General features: G+C 44.1%; 1 protein-coding gene across 6 annotated transcripts in view; it reads left to right on the forward strand.

The window, feature by feature from the left end:
- Window positions 1-27,032, forward strand: part of TRRAP (transformation/transcription domain associated protein) — a 110,993-nt gene that overhangs the window by 25,165 nt on the left and 58,796 nt on the right. For 5 of the 6 annotated variants that reach the window (XM_082857877.1, XM_082857878.1, XM_082857875.1 and 2 more), the window contains 13 exons: window positions 1,349-1,514; window positions 3,115-3,371; window positions 5,406-5,606; window positions 8,205-8,356; window positions 11,943-12,142; window positions 13,442-13,659; window positions 13,777-13,974; window positions 14,541-14,801; window positions 15,338-15,499; window positions 17,662-17,758; window positions 19,338-19,459; window positions 19,785-19,955; window positions 23,274-23,342. In XM_082857877.1, coding sequence (XP_082714003.1) covers window positions 1,349-1,514; window positions 3,115-3,371; window positions 5,406-5,606; window positions 8,205-8,356; window positions 11,943-12,142; window positions 13,442-13,659; window positions 13,777-13,974; window positions 14,541-14,801; window positions 15,338-15,499; window positions 17,662-17,758; window positions 19,338-19,459; window positions 19,785-19,955; window positions 23,274-23,342 — 2,274 coding nt within the window. The remainder of the gene's footprint in view (window positions 1-1,348; window positions 1,515-3,114; window positions 3,372-5,405; window positions 5,607-8,204; window positions 8,357-11,942; window positions 12,143-13,441; window positions 13,660-13,776; window positions 13,975-14,540; window positions 14,802-15,337; window positions 15,500-17,661; window positions 17,759-19,337; window positions 19,460-19,784; window positions 19,956-23,273; window positions 23,343-27,032) is intronic. The other variant, XM_082857879.1, reaches the window with a different exon arrangement.

Consider the following 27,032-nt stretch of genomic DNA (forward strand, 5'->3'; position numbering starts at 1 on the left):
TATAAAAAGAAAATATTCAAATTTTTAGAAAGATATAAAATATTTAATAGTCTTTGTCCACATAATTTGGTATCTTCAAATAATTCGATTTTTGCCGATATCTGGGACAATATGTAGAACAACCACCAACAAAAAAGAGAATAAAACCTAATAGATTAGACAAGTCTAATGATGGGGTTTTGGAATATTGTTCAAGAAAGATGTTCAAAGAATAATTTCATAGAACGTTTTGTCATGAGACTAATATATGTGATTTATCCATAAAAGAAATATATCTTGCTATATACAGTAACAGACTTGTAATTGTATCACTGACTATACAGGTAGTTTACAGTTCACAGTTCACTTTAAATACACCTGCAAAAAAATTCACATCAAACTTAACCTGTCACATGTCAAAACTAGGATTTGAAGTACAAGATAAAAAACTAATCTGTCTTAAAATGTTGATTAAACTTACTGTAAGCTAATAAAATGCTCATGAACACATTTTTCGATTAAGTCTTCTGAAACGTTACCATCTCAAATGTCTTTTGAGGTTCTTCCAAACTTTGCATGTATGGTATTTGGTAGTGAAGTTTCAGTTCCTTTAGGTTGCATTTTGCATTCTGATAGTTAAGGAACAGGCTTCTTTCATTTTGTTTGATTTTTTTTAAAGTTTATTTTATTTTATAAATTTATTTATTTATTTATTTTTGGCTGCATTAGGTCTTCATTGCAACGTGCGGGCTTACTCTAGTTGTGGCGAGCGGGGGCTAGTCTTCGTTGTGGTGCGTGGGCTTCTCATTGCGGTGGCTTCTCGTTGCAGAGCACGGGCTCTAGGTGCACGGGCTTCAGCAGTTGTGGCACACGGGCTCAGTAGTTGTGGCTCGTGGGCTCTAGAGCTCAGGCTCAGTAGTTGTGGCTCATGGGCTTAGTTGCTCCGTAGCATGTGGGATCTTCCCGGACCAGGGATTGAACCCGTGTCCCCTGCATTGGCAGGCGGATTCTTAACTACTGTGCTACCAGGGAAGTCCCTCATCTTGTTTGATTATTTGGTCTCATGAAGGACTGTTCACAAGAACAGTAGAGCTCACAGGCCCTCCAGTTCCTGTTGCAAAGTGTCTGCTCAGCATAATGTACCTACATAGTAAGATGGGAACCTAGTAAATGCTGCTTTCACAGCCAAACTGGTGGAAGCGTACATATGTTTTAAAAGAAATTACTTTGAGTCAAATAAAAGTTGGAAAATTTTTGTTTTGTTTTTCCTTTTAGAATAAATTCATCAAAATTACCTTCCATTCCTATCTTTTTGCAGTGAACCCTCCTCATTTAGAGCTTGTTAACCTGCCTTTTCTCCATCCTGCAGCCTCACCTGCACAAGATTGTGAACAGCTCAATGGAGCTCGCCCAGACTGCCAAAGAACCCTATAACTATTTCCTGCTGCTTCGAGCCTTGTTCCGCTCCATCGGGGGAGGTAGCCATGATCTCCTGTATCAGGAATTTTTGCCTCTCCTTCCAAACCTACTGCAAGGTCAGCGCAGTGATGTTGGTTGCCTTTTAGTCTTGTGCGCGTGCATGGGTCTTGCTTCCCTTGGTTGCTGGGATTCCTGCTCTGCACCTGGTGAAGGTCATGGTGAGGGGATGTATGTACATGTCCCCTGCAGTGTGTGTATGTGTGTGTCCATCCCTGTGTCCTCTCTTTAAAGGCAGTGCATCTTTAAAGGGATGGGTTTTTCTCCCTGCTCAGAGTTGTATGGGAGTTGGAAGGTCTTAGTTACCCCAGTTAGGACTTTGTTACATTTTTGTAGCGTTTGATAAGCAGTTCTAGAAAGTGGTTTAGTAAGATCAGGGATCCCTAGATTGAAAGAGAATCAGAACAAGAAGGGAAAAAAACAAGTTACAAAGCTGATATAAGCTTTATATAAAATACATAAAAATATGTTTATATTTTTATCTAGTTGCTAACTTGCATAGACAGAATTCTTTTATTCCTGTGTGTTAGGAATGCTTTCAAGGTATATATAACTAAAAGGGATATTGGGTCCAGTGAATGTTTACAGGTATGAACTGACTAGAAACACTATCCTAGGAATTTTTTTTTTTTTTTGTAAGGGTGAGCGCTTGGCAAGGGATTGAATCTTCACAACTGGGAAATCCTTGAAAATGATGACTGTAACATGGCCCTATGTCCCCCAGGCCAGGTGCTTAAAGAGGCCCATAGTCAGGCTCTGTCGTCCGTGTTTGACCCCGTCCCCAGTCTTCCCCAGCCTGCGCCCTCTGCTCTGATCAGTCTGATTTTCCCTCCTGCGCTCTTCCCAGCCTTACTTCTCCCCACCTGGTTTTGTTCAAGTACATCCCCTCCTTGGGAACTTAGCTATGCCCTCTCCTCACCCACCTTCTCCTTTGGATTCTGAATCTGGTGTGGCTGCTGTGTGATGCCTTGGCCTTCCCTGATAGCTCCTCTTTCTTCAGCCTCAGCTGCCTGGGATGTGCCTTTGCGGCCACTGTTACTTGCTTTTCTCTTTCCGCCTGTCTTTAAGGTTCTGTGGGCAGGTGCTGATCTGACATGTCTTAGGAAGGGGCTCAGTAAATACTTGGTTACCCTCGTGAAAAGTTGGGGGGTTGTGTTTATGAGCAGGAAGTTCCCATTTATAAAAACCGAAAGTGGATTTTTTTTTTTTAATGTTTATTTTAGAGCATAGACATCAACTGTGGTTTACTGGAAATCTGAAAAAACACATAAGGTTATAAACATCACGCTTGATATGGACACGTCATATTGGAGTCTGTTTCTTTAGACTGGGCTTATTCATAGCATGACATGATTTTTAAAAGTTTGATGTATAATATTTATTAGTCCTTAATATTAATTTAATCAATATTAAATAGTATTAATTGTAACTGAAACTATGTGCAGCCTGCTGTTGTCACCACGAATAAGGTAGACGGAAGAGGTCACAGGGTACAGTTACAGAATAGATTTAGCTAATACAGAAATTATAAGGCGTAAAAAGCCTTCCTGTTATCGGGTTGATGTTTATGTGAAAAGGCGGGTCACTTACTCTGTACAGTTAACTTGGGCATGTGTCTGGGAAGTAACTTCCCCCGACGGCCTCACACCCTGTGTTTAGGGCTGAACATGCTGCAGAGTGGCCTGCACAAGCAGCACATGAAGGACCTCTTCGTGGAGTTGTGTCTCACGGTGCCCGTGCGGCTGAGCTCGCTCCTGCCCTATCTGCCCATGTTGATGGACCCCTTGGTGTCGGCTCTCAACGGGTCGCAGACGTTGGTCAGCCAAGGCCTGAGGACTCTGGAGTTGTGTGTGGACAACCTGCAGCCCGACTTCCTCTATGACCACATCCAGCCGGTGCGCGCAGAGCTCATGCAGGTAAGTCTGCGTTTCCGTGCCGCCAGCAGAGGGCGCCAGGACTTACGTATCTAGTTCTCACTGAGGATTTTAGGCTGTCAGTTTCAGAAGTGACTGGCCACTGTTGAGGTCGCCGTGCGGAGTGGTGGGCTCCCTGCTCTCTGGTGGGCTACTGGTGTAGCCTTCAACTTGCTGTGTGAGTCTTCTGGCTTACGAAACGATGTCAAGAAATATTGCAGGTATTGAGAATATTTGTTTTGCAGTATTGCTCCCCTTTCAGAGGGCTTTCACAGTGTCACGTTCTTGTGAAGTTGATGACTTGGGAAGGCAGGTGTTAAATGGCTGCTGTTTCTTCCAGGGAGATCCTCTCTTTATCCAGGAGAGATGTTGAGTTACACAGTAGAGATGCAAACTTGTAAAGGAAGTAGAGCTGTCTGGCCACCCCCAAAGGAAACAGCAGATAAGAAAGGAGGCAGTTTTGAAGCCATTTTATATTTTTGGTCATTAGAGCTCAGTGTCAGATATCAGGTTATTCCTTCATGTTTTGCTGATGGTAATGATTTGTAATGTGGTTGGTAATTGTTCGAGATTCAGGCTGCCTGTTGCTTACTCACCTGCCCCTTTGGTGTAGAGTATTTGGCCCCAAGTAGGTAGTCCAAATGCCAGCTTTCTGTGATGGGCAGTAACTCAAGTACAGGAGTCTCTGGACAGTAGGTTGGAGGTGCAACCAGGACTCGCCTGCCAGTCCTGAAATTTAGATCTTGGGCTCCATCTAGGCAGGAGAGCATGGCCTAGAGGTTGGGTTGGAGCCTCCAGGTCCAAGTCCAGTCATTTGGAGGCTTGACTGACACTCAAGCCTGAGCGGAGAACAGGACCGTTGGTTCTGGAAGGCAGACCGTGGGTCCGACCCAAGCCTGGGTGAGCTTCCTGTGGGAAGAGGAGGCAAGGATGGGTTCTTGGGCCTCTTGCCCTTATGTGAGGCAGACAGCCCCAGGGAGAATTGGGTCAGGGCTGCTGCTTGCTTTCGGAGGCACAGTTACCCTACCTGCTGGACAACTGGCAGAGTACCATCAACCCGCTACGAACCTGTGCGAGTGCTGGGAGATTGAACCCTCCCGTTCCCAGTGCCACCCCCTCCTGGGGAGGTAAGCAGAAGACCCCTCTCCTGAGGATACCTGAGCTTTGGGTGGGCCAGGTGGAGGGTAAGGAGTCTTAGACTACATCTCTCGACAGTCATGAAGGGAAGCCTCTTTGGACCTACAGGAATGTAAGAGAAATTTGAATTTTGCTTTTAAGAAGAGTTCCAAGATTTTATGTTGACTGTCGTTGGACACTAATACCTGGCATTGTTACAGAAGGTGGTCTAAGAAAATAGGTTTAAATAGTGAGCTATGGTGAATTTCAGGGCTTATGATAATTTAGGTGAAAAGGTATGGGAAAACTGACAGAGTGTTTGGGAACAATTGAGTACGTCTCTGTTCCTTATACTAATTGTGAGTACAAGGTACACAGTAACTCATTTTTCCCGTAATGCAGGTCCCTTTATGATCACTGTTTTCCCTCTTCGCTGTCCTTTGTAATATCAGATTTGAAATGTAAAAGGTAGTTTATATATCATGTTTGTAAGTTATAAAGCCTAATAATAGAAGTAAAAACCTGAGAAGGCACCATCTAACCCAAGGTCAAGAACTGTGGCAGCAAGTTGTGTTTTCCTCTCTGCTCCCCTATCCCATTTTGTATATCTGCCCAAACAATGTGTTGTTCAGTTTTCTTGCCTTTGAGCTCTGCACTGTTTATGACATGCTACCATTTGTACTGTAGGAGCATGGAAGAACATTTATATTTATATGTGCATTTTCTGTAAAGTCATACGATTTCTCTGGAAGGACACACCTGACTAACATCGTTGGTTTCCAGAAGGGAACTGTGTGTTTGGGGGACGGAGGTGGGAGGAGGAGTTTTTGCCGTGTAGTCTTTCATAACTTTTGAGTTGGGATTGGGGGACCGTGGGACTGCATCGCCTCGGAGGGTTAATGAAAGCGTACTGACTTTCAGGCTTTGTGGCGCACTTTACGCAACCCTGCAGACAGCATTTCGCACGTGGCCTATCGTGTCCTTGGTAAATTTGGTGGCAGTAACAGGAAGATGTTGAAGGAGTCCCAGAAGCTGCACTACGTCGTGACTGAAGTTCAAGGCCCCAGTATCACAGTGGAGTTTTCTGACTGTAAAGCATCTCTTCAGCTCCCGATGGAGAAGGTAAATTTTGGAGTCTCTGGGAGTTTCTTAAAGATACTGTAAGTTTCATTTTAAGACGTTTAATTTCTATTTGAAAACATGGAAATAGAACATTTACTTTTGGGGTGGGAATTTCTAACTCAAAGGAGATGAAGATTTATTGGGGCCCAGCTTGGTCGGTTGGAGCTTCCATCATTCCAGGAGGCCAGTGGGTGGTGGTGCCCCTGAGGACGTTGGACCCTTGGGCAGGACTGTCCTTCTTGATGGACCAGGAGGTGTCGCCCAGCCCACCCCACCCTTGCTCTTAGTCTGTTTTGATGTCCAATAGGTTTTACATTGTGTCATTTAGAACCCAGGTTAGTCCCGTTCCTGTCTCATTCCCGTCACTCCTGAGTACCTGCTTCTCTCCCAGTCTCTATCCAGACATGGCTCCTTAGCCCACCACGGACAGCTCTTTGGTTTCTCTCTGTGTGCCCTTTAGAATGCCTCTGCCCTTGTATAAAAATCAGCAGACTGTCCCCAGCGTGTTGTAGAGCACTCAGCTGCTTCTGCATGATCCTTACTGAACACCGCCCCTTCACCTTACTGACCCCTCCTGGTCCTTTGTCACACAACTAAGGTTGTATTTATTACAATCTACGTTGTCACATTCGACTTTCCCCTTTTTATTATATGACCAGCCTTCCCGCCTGCGTTACAGCTATTGTTACCATGTCTTTTCAGAACACTTATCTAGCCGTTAATGTAATGTGCATTTTTGGAAAGGGTTTTATAGAAGCCTTTCACGTGTATCTGAGTGACTCAGCCATTTCAGTGAGCCAGATGCTGGCTGGGATTCTTGAACTCCTTGCAGGCCTGGTCTTAACAGCATCCTGTGGCCTGGAACCACTCAAAGCCCTCCTTTTGCTCAGGCGCACTCTATTCTGTCCTGATGCATTGTATTGTAGAACTCAGCTTGTTTACCTTTCTGTATAAGGAGTTTACACACAGTAGTGATTTCTGTAACTCTTTTTTTTAAGCCAGACTTTACTGAACATTTGTGAGGAAGGGTACCCATCATGGGTAATGTCAGTCTGGAGTCGTTTCCTATCGTCGTCTCTCAGTCCACCTGTCCCCCCTACACACACACACCTTTTCCCCCCCAAGTTTCTCAAGCACACAAATTGTGTCCACCCCTCTCCCAGCCCCACCCCATAGAACGGTGTCGCTTTCCAGTCTTAGCTTCTCATCCAAACCTTTATCTAAATACTTGTCAAATAAACACTAGTTTCCCTGTAAGAAAATACAACTAAAATTCTGTCTTTACCTTGAAAATTACCACAGTGAACATACTGTGAATCTAGCCCGTTGCCACGTTTTAGGTCGTTTCCTTAAGTTAGGATTCTATTTGCTTTAGCCCCATCAGTGGCAGGGTTGGTATTAGAATGAAAACTAAGACATCTGACTTTTACTTGACCTCTGCATAGATTAAGCAGAGCAAGAAAATCCCTGTAGAAGTAGTTCTTCCCCAAAGCATCTGAAGCATGGAAGAAACCAGGATTTGAAGACAAGCTTCCATGGCCGTCCTGGACCCTCCCAGGGACTCTGTGGCGCTCTCGGAGCCCTTTTCCCAGCAGGTAGCATCCTGAGGGCCGTGGCACACCCTGCAGGGCTGAAGGAACCAGCAGGGAAGGGGATGACCAGCAGGGCAAGTGCCAGTGCATTTACATGACAGAAGTTCTGCTTTTGGCATACTTTACAATCCCTTTTTTGGCAGGGAAGGGACAGGTAATTGGCTCGTAGGTCATGTTGATTCTTAAAAATAACACTTCTCAGACTGTCCTTGCATGATTTATTACATAACCCTGAGCAGGTCAGAAAGGGCACTTCTGTGGTGCCCCAGAAGAGCTCGGACACGCAAGCTGGGAGTGATGCAGTGAGGGGCCCTTGTCACCCTCTGTGCTGTGTCGCCTGGCTGCGTCTGGAGGGTGGGGCCCCTGTCCGTGTCAGCTCTGGTTCCTCACACGTGGCCAGGATAAATCTTTAAACTTCAACACAGACTGGGGCTTTGATTTCTAGGTATATAAGTATCTTTAGCATTAATATCTTAGCTGTTAAAGACTCCAAGTGTTTTTTTGTGTGTGATTGTTCCTTCCCTGCCTTCCTGGTCAACCTAATGAAAAGGCTAAAATGTGTATGTAGCTATGTAGGTTTTCTGCAAAAATGAAGTAAACCCTCTTTTAAAGAGAGAATTTAGTAAAAGCTTAGGAAAGCCATCTTTTAGTTTTGAACTGAGATGACTCAGATGGTAGTTTAATCCAGCAAATCTACCACAAGAGGCCTTCTGAGCTCACTTAATTTCTGGAATCTCCCATTGGCTACTTAAGCATGAAATTAGTGAACTCCACGTCCCATTTCAGTTTGAACCATGGCAGCTCTTGATGTCATAATACTTCTGTCACCTTCTCTGGAGGTTTCATTTGGAGAACACCTGCTAGCCTGTCTGCAGGCCCCCTGTGCTCTCTTCAGGAGCAAGCATGCATTCAGGTTCTTCTGCGTGGTGCACGTGCTTTCCGTGCAAGCTTTTCAGAGTCACGTCATTTCAGCACAGACTACAGTTTTTGCGTTTCTTTGCTGTAGGCCATTGAAACGGCTCTGGACTGCCTGAAGAGCGCCAACACGGAGCCCTACTACCGGAGACAGGCGTGGGAAGTGATCAGGTGCTTCCTGGTGGCAATGATGAGTCTGGAGGACAATAAACACGCACTCTACCAGCTCCTGGCACACCCTAAGTATGCTGATGATTTAATTCTTTGTGCTGGGACATAATTTGTTTCAGAAAATTAGGGATGGAAGGACCTCCCAGATCTCCTAGTGTTTTAAGTATGTTCCTTCAGTTCAGGAAAATGCCATGTTGTTTGCTCAGCAATGCTTCTCTTGCTTTTTAGAGAAAATGGGAAGAACCTTGGGCACTTGCGAGTTACAATTTCTCTCAGTCGTAATCCTCCTTTAGTATTGCCTCCTCCACTAGGGCGCAAGCTTCAGGAATCAACGGTCAGTCCTCTCTCCCTTCGGCTCACCGTTACATTTGCAGCACCTGCACATGAAAGGTGTTCAGGGGATCTTTTGCTTTTCCAATCCAGAGTGATCCTTTTGTGTGACATTTTTATTTCGCTCGTATCACTTAAGGCTGTGATCTTTATATAATGGTCTCTGTGGGGATGTATGTTTGTCATCTTCCTGTGTTACAGGTTTCAGGGAAGAGGTTTTTCCTTTGTATTTTTACGTTTCTCACGGCGTCAGGGACAATGCCGGATATATAGTAGGTGCTCAGTGTCGAAAGAGCATTGGAGAGAGAGCAGTGAGCAACAGCCAAGTGCACAAGGACATAAGGCAGCATGAACAAGAGCCCACAGAACCAGCAGGAAGAGACCTGCTCAGACTGAAGCTACGAGGATCTCCACAGCTAGGTTATAACTGTGCTTCTGCTGTGTTTCAAATAGATGAAAGACAAGCTTGAAAACATGGCAAGAAAGTACAAACCTTATAAAAATTGCCCAAGCAGATTAAAGAAAAGAAAGGAGAAAGAGAATCTTTAGATAAGAGATAAGTCAAAAGAAATTATCCAGAATGTGTGCAGAGAGAGAAAAAGATGAAAAAGTTTAAAAAGATTTAAGAGACATGTAGAATAGTGTGAAGTGGCATAGTTGCTTGAAGTCCCACAGGAATGAACAGCAAAGAAAAGGGCAATATGTGGCCAGATGTAATTGGGGTACAGCTAAGGCTATATTTTGAGGGAAACTTGTAGCCTTAAGAATCATAATAGACTGGAAACAGTCCAGATGTCTGTCATCCGTGGTGCGTGGATACAACGAAATCTCAGCAGTAACAAGGAATTAACTACTGACTCGTGTTGCAAGATGAATAGATCATTTCCAACACCAGGCTAAGGGAAAGAAGCCAAACCCAGGGCTGCATATTGTACGGTTCCTTTTTTTTAATATAATTTTGAAAAAAAATTTTTTATTTTTTGGCTGCGTTGGGTCTTTGTTGCTGCGTGCGGGCTTTTCTCTCTAGTTGCGGTGGGCAGGGGCTACTCTTCATTGCGGTGTGCGGGCTTCTCGTTGAAGTGGCTTCTCTTGTTGCAGAGCACTGGCTCTAGGCGCACAGGCTTCAGTAGTTGCAGCACGCAGGCTCAGTAGTTGAGGCTCGTGGGCTCTAGAGCACAGGCTCAGTAGTTGTGGCACATGGGCTTAGTTTCTCTGCAGCATGTGGGATATTCCCGACCCAGGGATTGAACCTGTGTCCCCTGCATTGGCAGGTGGATTCTTAACCACTGCGCCACCGGGGAAGTCCCAGCATAATGCTTTTGAAATTCATCCATGATGCAAAATTTGTAGTTTGCTCCTTTTCATTGCCGAATCATATTCTCTTGTATGGATATAAAATGGTGATTTTCTACCTCCATGTGCTCTTTTTTTTACAAAGGAAGAGCTTTTTCTGTCTCCTTTCATATTTATTTATAGTAGTATGGACTCATGGATTCTTACTTTATTTAAAGGGTGACAGTCCATTAATTTGGTGACCAGATTGTCTAGATTGAGTCACTGAGAGCCCCTCCTGGCTGGCTCCTGTATTCCTGTGTCGTGTCCCCATCAGTTTCTGAGCATCCTTTGTAGCTCAGCAGGATGTTTCTGGCTCACCTCGTGCCCTCTCTCCCCCAGCCCTGGAGTCACCATTCCCTTTCAAAGGAATGAGGGCTCCTGAAGAAATGGACACAGACCAAGGTCTCTCTGCTAGGTGTGCTCATTGTTTCTAAGCCTTTCCGCCTAATTTTTTGATAAGCAGAAGTTCATGATATTACTGTGGTCAAGGTGATAAATTTTTCCTTTTGTTTTATGCTTTTTATTATATTGTTTGTAAGAAATCACTTTCTGCATCCTCATCGTGAAGATACTCTTGTATTATCTTCTAAAAGCTCTGTAGTTCTGTCCTTTGCAGTTTGATCTTTATCCTCTAGAATTAACTTTTGTGAATGGAGTGGAGTAGGGGTCCATGTTTATATTTTGCCCTTTGGATATTCAGGACCCACTTATTTATAAAGACTGTTTGTTCTCCATCTCTGCATTCACAGATTGAGTACCTTCTAGAACCAGGCTCTGTTCAAGGTTTGTGTGTAAGACTGCATTCTTGCCTTCAAGGAATTTATATTCTAGTGGGGTAGACGGACAACAGCAGAAAGAAACAAATGCATAGTATTTCAGCTAGTGATAAGTGCTACTATGCATCGCAGGCTAAGTAGTGCGCTGGGTGGGAGTGTGGGGTGGGATGGGGCTGAGGTAGGGCCTCAGGGGAACACCAAGAAGACTTTAGATTTCGCCCTATGTTTCACAGGAAGTGGATGAAAGGCTATGACTGACTCTGGCTGACCGCAGGTTGTCTTGGCTTAAGCCAGAGGAGCATGTACTGGGGTTTCAGGAACAGTGTGGAAGAGCAGGCCAGGGGGATGGTGGGACTCAGATGTCTGTTTGGGTTAGTTGGACCCAGTGGCCTTTTAAAGAGCATGATTACAATCTGGAAAAGAGCTGAGGAGACGTTCGGGTGTGGGGTGGGGAGTGTGACCACCACTCTTCCCTCTGTTTGAAGATGTTGCACGTGGAAATAAGGGCCTGTGTATTTTATTAGTTTTGGGGGAAGAACCAGAGAGTGAGTGGGCAAATATTAGAGGCAGACTCTGGTCACAGAAAGAAATTTGTTACTTGGACCAGTTCATGGTTGGAAGAAACTAAAAATTTTTTAAATATTGATGACCATTTCTTATCCTTGTGTTTAATATGTGCTTCCCTGGCTCTGCTTTCTTGGGTTTTAGTTAATCTCATATGATTGGCAGTAAATCCTTTATCCAGTTAGACCCATAGCCCCATTTGATTCTGTACCTAGTGGTGTGACTTTTCAACATATAAAAGGTATATAGTTGCCTTTAAGTAATAGCTTTTTTTCATCTCTCTTTGATCATTGATACTTCTTACAATTTGGCTTATTTAATTGTAAAAGATTAACATCAAATTTCTTAAAATAGAAAATAATTACAAAAATATTGAATGTGCTGTCCTTTTGTAATTTACCTCTGATTCATTACCTGTGCTCATATTAGGTAGAACGTATTTGGTGTCTCTTGAACCATTGGCTATAAACATTCATCATGAAATTCATCATGTTTGATTCCAAAGTGTTGCTGAAATTAAAGCAGAGAAATTAATTCACTCAGGCCTATCTGCACAAGAGGAAAGTGGGCAGGTTGAAAATAAGTAAGTTGTGGTGGAATCATTGGCTCAGGACTTGAGTGTCGTGATGATGGATTTAATTGTTGTCTTGCAGCTTTACAGAAAAGACCATACCCAATGTCATCATATCACATCGCTACAAAGCTCAAGACACTCCAGCTCGGAAGACGTTTGAGCAGGCTCTGACCGGGGCGTTCATGTCCGCAGTCATTAAAGACCTCCGGCCCAGTGCCCTGCCCTTTGTAGCCAGTTTGATTCGCCACTACACAATGGTGGCAGTTGCCCAGCAGTGCGGTGAGTGGGACAGAGAAGTGGTGGGTTGAGGCCTTCGGGGAGCTTCAAAAACTCGGTCAGACGCTGTGTTTCAGAGAAGCTGAGTTTGGCTGATTGGTTTTTGGCTTTTGTTTCATAGTTTTCCACTCATTCTATCGACAGATAGTTGGTATATCAGCGGTGGGTGCTGTATTCACTTGAAAATTGTCACCAAGTTTTACCTATAAAATACACCGAGTTTAACATTTTGGCCCTTTGTTTTTCATCCTGGGGGCTGAGTACTTTTGGACCCTCTGTGTGTAGAACAGGGACAGTTCGTGGTCGCACCCCTTGCTGGTCCCCGTCCTTGGCGGTGTTTCCAAGGCTCAACCTCCTCTCTGCCGCATCACCCGCTGGCCGCTCCTCGGTCTCCAGGCTCTGCTCCTGGGGCCCCTGGCGTCGTGCTGCCTGGGCACTCCTCACCTCTGCTCCGAGTTCTCAGGCTCTGGGTGGTGAAAGACCCATTTTGTTTGTCTCTGTTTCTAAGCCACTGCAGACTGGTGATTTTGGAAAAGACAGTAAAAATGTCACCACACCGCCAATTGCTAAGTTTCTGAACACTTAATCTCACCTTAGTCTCAGTGCTGGTCAGTGGGCACGCACACTTGAGTAGCACTCTGGGTCCTTGGAGCCCCTCACCCTCGATCGACAAGTAGTTTTCTCCAGACACTGCAGAACACAGAACTTCCCCTCCTTTTTTTTAACTCTTCCTGCCTGGACAGTCAGTGCTGTGCAGTTTAACACTTAGGTTGTTTCTCAGTGTTTCCAGCAGACCTGTACGCTTCTCAGTAACTCCCATCTTGCCTCATGCTGGGTGCCTGCCAGGTATGAATGAACGGTTGCTGGCAGACTGTTCTCTGTGTGGTTAGGTTTTGCAGGTGGATGTTGTTGCTTTTTACTGTTACTTGTATGTCAGGAGTGTCCAGAGCATAACCCACGGTCATTCCCATATTGTACCTCTTGGCCTCGCTAATGATTTTTCTAAAGAAGATACCCGATTGTGGTTCTCATTTTAAACTAATACATCTTTGAATTGGGATTGAGAAAGGGTGAAGATATCAGTGTGTAATGGAAAACATTCAGAAAAATAGCCTTAGTGCAAGTCAGATCACTTAGTTTATAAATAACTGCAGTTTACCAGCAGTTGGTCTGGAGTACCAGGGTTGGGCTTTTATTAAATTCCTAACCTCAAGGAAAAACACGAGGTAGTTTTGCAATTTGAGGGACGAGAATGTGGAGCTAAACCCGGCTTTCCCTCGTGCCCTCTGCATCTCCTTTCAGGTCCCTTCTTGCTTCCCTGCTACCAGGTGGGCAGCCAGCCCAGCACCGCCATGTTTCACAGTGAAGAGAACGGGTCGAAAGGAATGGACCCCTTGGTCCTCATTGATGCGATAGCTATTTGTATGGCGTATGAAGAAAAGGAACTTTGCAAGATCGGGGAGGTGGCCCTTGCTGTGATATTTGATGTTGCGAGTATCATCCTGGGCTCAAAGGAGAGGGTAAGGAAGGACTGAGGTCTGTGTGGGCGTGTTTGTGCTTGAGGGTGGTCGTTCTGGAAATCACTTACAGTGTAAGAACTGAGTAACACCGTACGGGTTGTGTGCGTTTTTCTCCAGGCGTGCCAGCTGCCCCTCTTCTCTTATATCGTGGAACGCTTGTGCGCGTGCTGCTACGAGCAGGCCTGGTACGCAAAGCTGGGGGGTGTGGTGTCCATTAAGTTCCTCATGGAGCGGCTGCCTCTCACTTGGGTTCTGCAGAACCAGCAAACCTTCCTCAAAGCTCTTCTCTTTGTCATGATGGACTTGACTGGAGAGGTAGGTGATGGGTGACCCCAGACCTAATCATCCTGGTTCAAGATGCTGCTTTGCCTGGAGCACAGTTGATTTCAGACAGTTCTGCAAATATGCTCTCCTAGAAGCTTAGAAAACATTACAGCATCTTTAATGAAAGGACAGATCAGAGCCCTCAGGTTCTCTTTCTTTGAGGATCTAAATACTTGTCTGTCTTGATGAACAGCCCCTGACCAGAGTACTTAACTGGCCAGAAGTTTCTATAGGAGTCGCGTTCTTTATGAACCTCTGTGCAGATACAAACAAATAGAAGATGGTGGGCATTGCCTGCTTAAATCCATTCGGTAAACACAAGGATCAAGTCTAGATCCGCATTTTCTTTTCTGAATGACAGACAGAAATTACCTATGAGCAGGAGAGTTAGCTACCGGAATACCTTGCAGACGTTAATGAAGCAGACTTGATACATTAGCTGGCGTGAGGGCCGTGCGTCCCCAGTGACAGCGTTTGTTGGGGGTAGTGTGTGCAGGAGACGTGGGTGCTGTGGGCAGCATCGCCCCCTTTCGTGCTAAGGAGTCCCTGGCCTGCAGGTTTCCAATGGGGCAGTCGCCATGGCCAAGACCACCCTGGAGCAGCTTCTGATGAGGTGTGCGACGCCCCTGAAGGACGAGGAGAGGGCTGAGGAGATCATGGCGGCCCAGGAGAAGTCCTTCCACCACGTGACCCATGACCTGGTTCGGGAAGTCACATCTCCAAACTCAACTGTGAGGAAGCAGGCTATGCACTCCCTGCAGGTGCTGGCCCAGGTCACCGGGAAAAGCGTGACCGTGATAATGGAACCCCATAAGGAGGTGAGACATCTGTCACCAAACTAGGGTTATTGGAACCTCGTTTGAAGTTTGAAACCTAGTTTGAAACCTTTGAAGACTTTTTTTTTTCCTTCAAATTTGACTTGTAGATGATATGGAATTTGTAATTTTGTGTCCAGTACAGAGTGCTATTACATATGCTCTTTTTGAGAGCATGCAGACAGCAACATGCTTATGTTTATGTCTGTATCAGTAATTGTCAGTGTCAAGGGAGTAGAGTGCTGGTTTCCTGGGCCTGTAGAGCACAACCTGATGGTCCTGTTCTTGTTTTGGTGGTGGTGGTTGTGAGAGAGGTTACTCTGGACCCGTAGGAATTAAACGTATCTGACGTGCATCTTTCCATGACCCAGTGTCAGCATATGAAACAGAGCCTCCCTTTCCTAACTAAAGGACGTCTGTGATAACTTTTGATCTCATTTATGGTTTTCAAATTGCTAATTGGCTTAGAACATTGTGATGAGAGGTGTTTGCTTTTGAGGAGCGGCTGGTCAGTGATGCTTCCTCCCTGCCTCTCCCAGGTTCTCCAGGATATGGTCCCACCTAAGAAGCATTTGCTCCGACACCAGCCTGCCAACGCGCAGATTGGCCTGATGGAGGGGAACACGTTCTGTACCACGTTGCAGCCCAGGCTCTTCACAATGGACCTTAACGTGGTGGAGCATAAGGTGTTCTACACAGAGGTAGGGGGGTGGTGGTACGGCGTGGTGTGGATGGTGATGACGTGTGTCTGGTAACCTGTCTTTGTGCACGAAGACTGGTCAGGCAGCACTCAGAAGGCATGGGTGGTGACCATAGTAACCGGCCATCGCCTGGCTCAGGCCCTGGCACAGGTATGTTACGTCCGGGATTGGCGAGGAGGTAGGCATGGTGACTAGAGATGTCTGGTAGAATGTGGGGGGTTTCTGAGTCTGTCGAACTCTCTTAGCCCTCCACAGGGAGCCTTGCTGTTCAGGACCTTGAACTTGTATTCTAGAGATAAGACTGTAGCATCTACCTTAATCACTCTCGTATCAATAGGTGCCCAGGTTACTGAATTTATCAATCACTTGAATGTGCCATTTGCAGTTGAGAACTCACTTCACGTGAGTGCCCTTACCTAGTTCTGGCAGCACCCCATGAAGTACAGATACTGATGATTCTCATTTTGAAGATGCAGAATCTGAGCCTTAGGGTTTGTTAGACACCTAAAACTACAGAGCAGGTGAGCTGGAGAGCTTAGGGTGGAACCACCACGGTTGTTTTAGAGCCTGGTTTCTAATCATTCCGCTGTCCTGCTGGGCTCTTGTTTAGTGGACTTGACTTGCCCCTTGACCCAAGGTAACAGGTGGTGGTGGGTGGCACTTTATAAGTGTTTGTCACCGTAAATATTACAGTGTGGGATGAAATTAGACAGTGATAAATAGAAATTAAACTATAAATACAGTCAAATTATAAGCATTGATTCTTAGACTCTGTAATGGGCTGTTGATTAGTCCCAATCTGAAATTTTTATGAGACATGAATCATACTTCTGGAGGCATTGTCAGAGAACTGAGGCAAAAGTCGTAAGGAAGCAAATTCTTCCTTATCCACGCTAAGTCTGAATTTCCGATTATGAAAAATTTACCTCTTGATTCTTAAAGTCCTATGTTTTTGCTTGGACATAAGGTCATTGATCATGTGTTCTAGCTGAAATCATTTATACCTTGTTATATCCCTTGTATAACATCACTCATAAGATTTGATGGAGGGTCCAGGAGAGCCCCTGGAGAATGGGAGGGGAGCTTCCTTTGGGGGCTTCAGAGGCAGATGTGTTGTAACCTATGGGGAAAATTCCTCATGGAGCTGGAGACCAGAAACTGGTAGTGAGTGTTTAAATTTCGGGAATCTAAACTGGTTTTGAAAGTGTTTATCAGGATACCAGCTGCATCAAAACATGTGAGGATCTTTCGGAAAATAGAAACTCTTGAGTCCTCTTCCCGAAGATTTAGGTTCAGTAGATTTGGGGTCAGACCTGGGAATCTACTGCCTAAAAACTTCCCAGGTGATTCTGGTGTGGCCACGTTTGGAAGTCTGGCTTTCTAATTTAGTTTCTGATGCTCTCTCTCTCTAGATATAGATAGAGGGATCTATATATGTGTGTGTATACAAATATGTTATATATGAGGAGAGTGTTACTGAAGGTTTCCTCTGGGGAGTGGAATAGGGTGGGTGGTTGAAATGCTTTTCTCTATACATCCTCCTCTACTGTTTTAAATATTTTACTAGGTAGGAATCTTTAAGGGAAAAAACGGTACGATTTTCCAGGATGTCAACAGAAGGGGAAAGTAGTAATAGAACAGCATATATAGTATTTTAGATATTAGATATATAAATGTGTACTGGCCTGTTAAAGTGTCTGGAAGGCTAGCCACTGGAGTATCTGCGTTATGGTATCTCCAGCGAAACACTTCCTGCTTATGCCACTCTGTACTTGAAAAGAAAGAAGAAAAAAAAGGATTACTGCTCAAACTCTGGAATTATAACATGTATGTTTCTTGGGCAGTGGCCCAAGGCATTGGGAAGCAGCTCTGAACGAGGAGGAGTTGTACCCGCCATCTTGGAATTTGCATTTAGATGAAGTGATCCTCTATGTAAAGAAAAAACATTATGGTATCAGAGTGGGTCAGAAAGTGTCACAGAGGTTGACTGAGTTTTGCTTTAGAATAAGGAAGCTCAAGCACATTTCTATACTTAAATGGTTTGGGATTTGGGTTTAGTTTGTTAATCATGTTGTGCGTGGCAGATCGCTGTGTTCTGTTACTTGCAAGGTTATTGTGTCTTCACAGTGAGAGCAGGCTAAATTAAGTTCTATCTTTTGCAGCTCTTGAATTTGTGCGAGGCTGAAGATTCAGCTTTAACAAAACTGCCCTGTTATAAAAGCCTTCCGTCACTCGTACCTTTACGAATTGCAGCCTTAAGTAAGTTCATGTAAATATGAGACAAGTTACGGGATACAGAAGTGAAGGGAGGGCTTCCCTGGTGGGGCAGTGGTTGAGAGTCCCCCTGCTGATGCAGGGGACGTGGGTTCGTGCCCCGGTCCGGGAGGATCCCACATGCCGCGGAGCGGCTGGGCCCGTGAGCCATGGCCACTGAGCCTGCGCATCCGGAGCCTGTGCTCCGCAACGGGAGAGGCCACGACAGTGAGAGGCCCGCGTACTGCAAAAAAAAAAAAAAAAAAAAAAAAAAAGTGAAGGGAGACAGTGGCGTTTTTTTGTTGTCTAATTTTTCTGACTTTTTGTGGTCTTTTTAAGGTGGAAAAAAAAATTATGTTTGTATATTTATCAAACTACATAGTGAGATGTCAATGGATTATATAGATTGCTAGGATTTAAATAATTGTTTTTACTCTAATAAACTGGATTTTACTCTATAGTAAGCTCTTTATAGCTGTCTTATGGGAACTATATATATCTCTAAAGTATGTATCTCTCTAATATTCTGGTTTAAGAGAGTTGTCATACCATTCCTATCTTGCCATTTTCATCTGAATTGGAGTATTTAGACCTTTTTAAACTGATTCAGAAGCATTTGCGACTCCTGCTGTCTCTAGGCTTTCATTAAGAATGTGTTATCATTGTTTAGCACAGGAATTGTACATAGTTTAGGAACGTATACTAGATCAGTACTCACCCTCATGCTTAGAAACAGTCATTTCCCCCTTTTTTGATAAATACCCAATACAGGTTGCTTAGTTGACTTTGTCTCTTGTTGACTTTTATACACTTAATAAAATATTACCCGAATCCTGCTTGAATTAGAGGTAGAGGAGCTGAGAGGCAGACCATAATACTTGAGCTTGAGGATGGGGCTCAAGACAAGCTAGCCAGAGTGGGGGTGGGTGTGGCGTTGGGAGCTTCTCACGTTTCCTGGTGGGTGCCTCTCAGGCGTTCCTGTCAGCCGGGATGGGCATTGCTCTTGCTACAGTGTTACCCCTTAACTAACCTTTAACATAGAGGCTGGAGGCATGTCGTGTTGCCTAAGGATATTTGCATTTTCAAAGCCTTTAACCCCCCAAGTTGGGAGGAGACCACCTGATTAGACTTGGATAGTGGAGAGACGCTGGGCTGTGTGTGTCTATTTCCTTCATCACCAGAGTCTGAGGCTCTACCCTCGGCTAATTCAGCATGCGTCCACCCACAACTCAGCCATGCTCTCACCTGTGAGGATGTCTTGGGGGCATGGGTGCATTGGGGACCCCCTTCCGCCCTTGTTTTCCCATTGTTTCTCTCCTTCAGCCCTTCTTCATCTTATCTGGGCAGTAAGATTTATCATGGACTTTCTGGCAGGCTGTTGCCTTCTTAGGTAATAATGTTCACTCTTAGATAATAGTGAGCCTGTGAGTAGAAGGCCGTGCATTCTTTTATCTTTCAAGAGGCCAGATACTAGGAAAGAAGTTTAGTGACTCATGTATTTGTTGGTTGGTAAGAGCCTTTAGACTAGGAAATGGTACGTTTTTCAGGCTAACGATGAAAATTATATTGATTTCTCTCCCTAAAGATGCGCTTGCTGCCTGCAATTACCTTCCTCAGTCCAGAGAGAAGATCATTGCCGCCCTCTTCAAAGCCCTTAATTCAACCAACAGTGAGCTCCAGGAGGCCGGGGAAGCCTGTATGAGAAAGGTGAGCGAGGGCTGGGTGGGTGTGAGTTCTGCATTGAGTTCTTCCTGTTGACCTTGTCTGTATCCTGGGAGTCGGCCTGTGGTTAATAACATACCAGATTGTAATAGTGTCTCTATCTGTTTCGTAGTCATCCTGAGCCCTTTAAAAAGTAAACAGTAATGACTAGTCTTCCTCATTTCATCATAAACTTCTGGAATATATACGGTTTAATACTCCATTTTCCCAAGCAAAGCAAAAACTTGCTGCTAGAGTTGAATATGAGTTCCGTTCTGTTACGAAGTATACTCTGATAGCTGTTTTCCTTTGTAACCTTTTTTTAAAATAGTTTTTAGAAGGTGCTACCATAGAAGTAGATCAAATCCATACTCATATGAGACCTTTGTTGATGATGCTGGGAGATTATCGGAGCTTGACACTGAACGTCGTGAATCGTCTGACCTCGGTGACCAGGCTCTTCCCAAACTCTTTCAATGATAAATTTTGTGATCAGATGATGGTAAGCCAAATGCATACAAATTCTATGATAAACCTGAAAAATTAAATAATTTTTTTGAAATGAGTAATGCATTTACATGATTTAAAACTCAGAAGGTGTAAAAGGGTGTCTGTGAAAAGCCTCCCTCCCACCCCCATCCTCCAGCCACCCAGTTCCTCTTCTGGGGGACCACCAGTGTTAAGTTTCCTGTGTGTCCTTCTAGAGATGTTTCCCATTTGTAGTGGGACATATGCCTCTTAGTTCCCACAAAGGGAAGTATAATATATACATACATCTTACTTTTTCCATTTACCATCCCATCATTTCATATCAGTACATAAAGCGTTTCTTCATTCTGTCTTATGGCTACATGATATTTCATGATGGGAACATGCCAGAATGTACTGAATCATTCCCCACTTGGTGAACATCTAGCTTTTTCCCAGTCTTTGGCCTTTATAGACAGTGATGCAGTGAAAAACTTGTAAGAGCATTAGAAGTCCTTTGAGTTTTTACAGTTATCAAGGAAATAATTACACAAAGAAAAGATCTGACAGTGTTTAAACGAGAGGTGTAAACAGATGAAAGAGGGTTTCAAGTATTAACTTTATTTTGCATTCTGTAAATAAACATTTGTAAGTAATTTATTAACTTAATTTCATGGTACGTTACTACAAACATGCATGTGTTTTTTATGCAGCTTTTTAACCTCACATGCTGGTTTCTTCGTATCTACAGACGCCTAAGAAATGAACAATGGCCCAAATACCTAAGTGGGAATTGATAGTATTATGATTGGTCCTAAAACTTTTAAGTGATGCCCTAGTAGTAGAGTGTAATTTTCCAAATTGAAAGGCTCTTTCCCTTTAAGCTTCCATGTGTAATACACATACATACCTATCAATTTACATGCATACAAACATTCATAATCATGGTTAAAGTAAATGAAATTATATCACTTCCCAGTCAGAGCACATCAAATACACACATCTTACCTCATCTTATGACCTTTGGTTCTTTCATGTATGAGATCTGTGCATGTGTTCTAATCTCCTAGTGTTTTTATGTTTGTCTCCTTTTAAAACTGGTCTCTCTCTACCCTCTGTTGGCTGTCATTTCTTGCTGCCTTTGCATGCCTGCCTGAAACAACTTTCTTTTTGTGTGTTTTTTTTTTTTTTTCACTCCAGTCTAACCCGTTAGATCTGTGAGCTGGGAATTCATTCAGTAAACATTGTTCTCCAGATTTTTTTAGAACGGAGTAAACAGGGAATTCCCTGGTGGTCCAGTGGTTAGGACTCTGAACTTTCACTGCCGGGGGCGCGGATTCAATCCCTGGTTGGGGAACTAAGATCCTGCAAGACGTGCAGCACGGCCAAAAAAAAAAGAACAGAACTGTATCACATCTGTAGTTTCTGACTAAGGCCAAGAGTCTTCTTCCTTAAAGTACATGGGTTTTTTGTTTCTGGTTTGTTGAGGGGATTTTTTTTTTTTTCCTTCTCTGACATTCTAGCCACGTTCTGAGTGGTTGAATGCCTCTGAAAGCAGAGAGTGCTGATATACTTGGATACAGAATAATTGAGGCTTCTGTTTGTCCAGCCATCTCGCCCAAGTCCAGCCAGGTCCTGTGCTATGGTGCTTCTGCGTTTGTGGTGCTGGCCTTGCGCATGGACCCTGTGGTCTGCCACGTTCGTCCTTACTGAGCCGTGTTCTTCAGAACTGGGCTCAGTCATCAGCCTCTGTTTTCCCTCATTTGATACACTTTTGGGGTGAACAGCTCAAGCCTTCAGCATAAGTTTAAGAGATAGGACACCTTACTGTCTAGGGTGGGCATTCGTAAAGACACCCCTGAACATTTTCCTTTCTTAAAATTTCAACTGCTTGACATTTGATCTTGAAGTTTCTTATATGGTTAGTTGTTTTGGAAATCTCCTTATTGAACTAAAAGTGAGCTTTATATACCAGTCAGTGTTATTTTTTTCCTTTGGGAAATCAGAAAGCAGCTGGCCGTTTTCTGTACCTTTAATTTTGTCACTCTCATATCTTTGGCATAAATAGCTATTCTAGTAAAATAGAAGTTTTATGAATATATATTCTGATGGTATCCTGCAAGGAATTTTACTGGTAAAATCTTGTGAGTGTATTTAGTTTCTTTGAAGAAATGTATATTATTTTAATGTTTCTCAATGTGTGTTCCTTGGAACACTGGCTTTAGAAGATATAGGGTTTCTGTGAAAAACAGTAAGTAACTAAGTAAGTTTGGGAAGCACCACTTAACTGTGTTCCCCTCTTGAAGTTTTACAAGGTCTGTGGACATTAAAGGCTCAGAGAAAAGTGGATGTATTTGAACCATCTGTCCCCGAGCCTGTTTGTGACTGAGGAGTCCTTTTTAAAGTAGCTTGTTAACTTCCTGCAGGGCAGTGTTTTGAAGAACAGGTTTGGACAGTGTAGGATCATGAAGCTGTTGTTTGGATGCCCCTGTGTGGTTTAGCTTGGGCTCTGAGCACTTGTTGCTGGGTTTTGCTGGACCCCGTTGAGGGCGGGAGCCTGGCTGCCACAGGCTGGGTCAGCCTGAGTTGCTGTGGCCTGGGGGTCGCTCTTCTGCTCCTGCAGCAGCACAGTCTTTTCACAGAACGAGCGCCCTCATTCCGCATGGAAGGGAATTGCTACCCACATGCACTGTGGGGTCCGTGCTCATCTCACCAGTCCCTCCCCCGGGGTTCCCCCTGTGCCCACTCACCCTCGGCCACAGTGGCCACCCTTTCCGTTTCTGGCCTCCCTCCTTTTCTCTGCCTGGAGTGCCCTTCCTTGTGCTTCTGGCCTGTCTGCCTCTGCAGGGCCCTCCCGGACTCCTCGGCCCTCATCTGTAGCTGGTTCCTGCTCTTCTGTTACACAGCAGGCACCTGTGTTTTACCTTGTTCCCCCGCTGTCACTGGAGCGCCACAGGGACAGGGATGATGTCTGCTTGTTCACGTCTCTGCCCCGACAGCTAGCTTGGTGCTGGCTCAGGGCAGCACTCCCGGAACAGCTGCAGCACAGAGTAACAGGAGTAAAAGTCCTGGTATTGGAATGGCCGGGTTGCAGGACATTTTCTGTTGTTGTATCAGGGTAAATTCAGGTAAATTCAGGGTAAATTTCTATTTATAGAACATAAACAAATGCCAGTTACTCTCATCACTGGTTCGGTGGCTGCGCTATTTCAGTAATAGAATCACTGCCATTCTCACATTAAATAGCATGGAAAGTAATGATTACATATGAGTTTTCACCTAAGAGCTGCATTTTGAAGTTGAGATGCTCCTATTGTCAAGAAAAAATGGCTAAGGATGTGTTTTTTCACAGCAACATCTGCGAAAGTGGATGGAGGTGGTGGTCCTCACCCACAAAGGGGGCCAGAGGAGCGACGGAAACGTGAGTGACTTGTGTGTTTCTGGGAGGGCAGCTCCACTGTGCACTGCCGTTACCAATGCTAATGTCAGAGCGGTGCTTTTAATTAAAATTCCGGTCAGAAATCTAGTTTTATGTGACTATGGTCCATGTAAATTGTTAAACATATTTTGTTAGCATTACATTTTGCTTTTATTTCTCTTAATTGTTGAACATTCCTTTTTATGTTTCTTTAAAATCGCCCTTTTGTTCACTTTAACATGATGTTTTTGTTGATGAGAATTCTGGGAAGCTTGAAATGTATTTCAGTTTTATTAGTTTTTCTTGAAAGTGAGTAAAGTGTACTTTCTAGACTGTTCTGGCAGCTCTTGTTTGCACAGGCTACAGTCCTCAGCTGCTGTTTTCCATTGCTTTCCGTCATCATTGCCTCATAAACCAAGTAGAGGTTTTAGGACTTCATAAAAGCATTAAGGAGGATGTAATAAAGCATCGCATAAATATTGGCATGTATGTTTTCTAGGTCCAAATCCCCCACCCCAGTTGTTTGCTGAAAGTCCAAATGGCCAGTACTTCAAAACACATTTTTTTATGGTTTTGAGGGAAAACCGCTTTAGTTAAATCTTTTTAAGTATCCGATGTTGGTCACTAAAGACTTTGTCTCTTAAAAATGAATGGTTCTTGCTGTTTTTAATCTTATTTGTATATGTTAATATTCTTTTAAGATGTTTTTAAACTTGATGACTGTCCTCTCAGTGGGATTGTGTTTTCCACAAGCTCCTGTTACGCCCAGTGAATTGTACAGCAGTACCTAATGAGGGGATTCCTTGAGCTCTTCAGAGGCATAATTAATGTGGCTTTTTGTCCTCCTGTGCCTATTTGTTGGATGCTGTGTTTCATCCCGTCTTGTATTTTATTTATTTATTTTGGCTTTATTATGCTTTGTTTTGACCATTCTATGTCAAGGTGTTTTGTTTATGTGAGTCTTGTTTCCTGCTGCTTCTAAACAGCCAACAAGCAAAACTAAAACAGGATCTTGAACTTTTTTTAGGAGTGTTAAACCATCCATGACCTCTCTGAAGGTTTGTTATTTTTATATATATAGGGAAAAAATCAGGAAATCTTCATGGGGGACAGCAGAGTGTATTTTAAAAAGCCTGAGCTCCTGGGCGTAGGTGCAAGTGCCTCTGTACTTTCCCTCCCCATCTCTCATCTGTTAGGTATTTTTGCTCTAAATTTATTATTTGTTTTTACAGTTAACTGTTAATTCTCTGAAACATATAGCCAGTTCTAGAATAAACATTTAAACCCTAGTGGGTAGATGAATGACTTCCATTCGATCAAAAAGATAAACTTTTACTGCAGCTCATGTGGGATGGGGGGTCAGTTGCATAGGGGGTGGGGCCGTGGGCACTGGGAGGTCCCTGAGCCCCTTCCTGCTGAAACCTGTCGGTCAACATATGAGCATGACCCCGAGAGCCTGGGAACGTCCCACTGCTGAGGAAGGCCGCGGCTCTCAGCTCAGGGGCTATGGTGTTTGGGGTCCAAGGCAGTGTGGCCACAGCTTCATGACCTCAGCTCAGGGCCAAGCCTCCTTTCTGCCCTTGAGCTCTGATAGTTTTTATGAATGCGCCACAGATTAGGAATGGGTCTTGGAAAGTAGTTTATTTGGTCAGATCCCCAAATAACATTGCCCAGTTGAGAAACTATAACCAATGACATGTTAAAAGTTGAATAAAAATAAATAAAAGCTCCCCATAATATCGGGTACCCCTGATGATCAGGGTTTTGCATTGTCATCACGTTTAGGAAGGTTTACCTGTTTGGCATTGAACTTACAGGGGAAAACTCATGACCACCTGTTACACTATGGGTACAGACACACACACACACACACACACACACACACACCCTTCTCAGGATAGCCTAAGTATCCAGTGAGTGGCATCACAGCCTCTGGGTTCTTCTGGCCTCAAACATGCCTAATTGATGGGGATTAAACCCCCGGTCCTCTTCCAACTCCAGCTGGGAAAGAGGTTTTTTTAAATATCAGCACTTCACGTATAATCTTGAATTACTCACTCTAAACAAAACAGTTTTTTTTAATGTATTTGCATACAACAGGGTCTTACAGTTTCTCCCCCTAGACAAGAATTCCAAAACTCCTTTTTTAAAAATTTGATTTAGGGAAGAATACACTCCATGTGACACCATCAGAAGGGCTGTTTTGACATCTGAAGGGTGGAAGGTGTATTTTTTGCTGTTGAGCATTTGTTAATTATTATGTGCTTTCTGATAATTGTGTCTTTACTGTCTTGTTTACCCCAATAATCCTTACTGTGTATTGAGTATATGGGAAGTTCTGTGTAAATAACATAAATAGAAAAAAAGATGATTTTCCTCCCCATCCTCAGGAAAGCATTTCAGAGTGCGGGAGATGTTCCTTGTCTCCATTCTGTCAGTTTGAGGTGAGAACAACCTATTAAAAGTCAGTTTATGACTTGCAATGTGAAGAACAGTTTATATTTTCTTTTCTTTTCTTTTCTTTTCTTTTTACCTTTCCGTTGCCTTTTTTCATGCTGTAATTTTTGTTTTGGTTCAGCCTGCCGTGGAAGGGGTAGAGGTGAGAATCTCAGTGGAAGTGCAGGAGGGGTCGTTGTTGTACTTGGTTTTGCTGTGACTTGTGGTTCTGTGGTGGACAGAGTGTGTCGTGCCTTTGAGTGCAGTGAGCTGTACTGTCTGTCTGTGGCGGAGTTGTATTAGTACCATTGCCGTGAACTGTCCGGGTGCCACGCATGTTTTCTATTAGGACGTCTTTAAGCAAGATTCTAAGTTCTTTGGTTTTCTACGTGCTAGAATTGCAATATCTCAATATTTCTGATCCAGCCGGGTTTTGCTCTCATAATGTTTGTATGAACTCATGCCTCTAACAACCTCTTAAGAGGAAATGCCACAAAGAATACATTAGACCTGCTAGAAATAGGGAGGAGTTCTATTTTCTCTGACTGGCCAGCTGCCTCAAACTGAAACCTCCTTGCTCCCCCTGCACCCAGGCCCCTGTGTATGTCTCTCACGCATACCACACTGTGGTGGTCACGACACTGACTTTGAACAGCCTAGCCCTGAGCTTTCCCTCTTCTGTAAAATGGGGATGGTAATACCTGTCATTCCTGCCTTCCGGTGGTGACGTGAAGGCCAGAAGTGATTTCATGACAGTGCTTTGAAAACGAAAACCCTTAAGATACAAGTACCATTGTTAGAAGGTTATTCTAATTTCAGTGTAGAACTTAATCTGCCTGAAAACTTGGAAACACTGAAGAAGAGAACTCTAGAGGAGGCATGGGAGCAACGCTGAGCTGATTTTTCTCATTTCTTACCCGTCGCACTGTTTTGCCTTTTGGCTTAGAGACATTTTGAGAAGTATCTCCAGTGCTGCCGGGATGTGGTCCCTCCTGACTGGCGTTTATCATCCCCATTTTACTGGTTTAGAGTCACGGGTATCCTATTACCCGCCACCCAGGATGGGACATCAGGGAGTCTTCCCTTCCCCGTGGCCTGAATGGCAGACACAAAACCGTGGGAACTGACACTGTGAATGGAAAGTCGGAATGACACTCAGTAATTGGCCGCTGAGCTGTTAGCACGTTAAAAAATGCAAAATTCTTGGCATCCCACGTTTTGCATATGATTCCGTAAAGCAGTTTGTCAGCTTTATTT

The sequence above is a fragment of the Leucopleurus acutus genome, assembly GCF_964270905.1.
Source record: "Leucopleurus acutus genome assembly, chromosome: 16".
Taxonomy (NCBI): domain Eukaryota; kingdom Metazoa; phylum Chordata; class Mammalia; order Artiodactyla; family Delphinidae; genus Leucopleurus; species Leucopleurus acutus.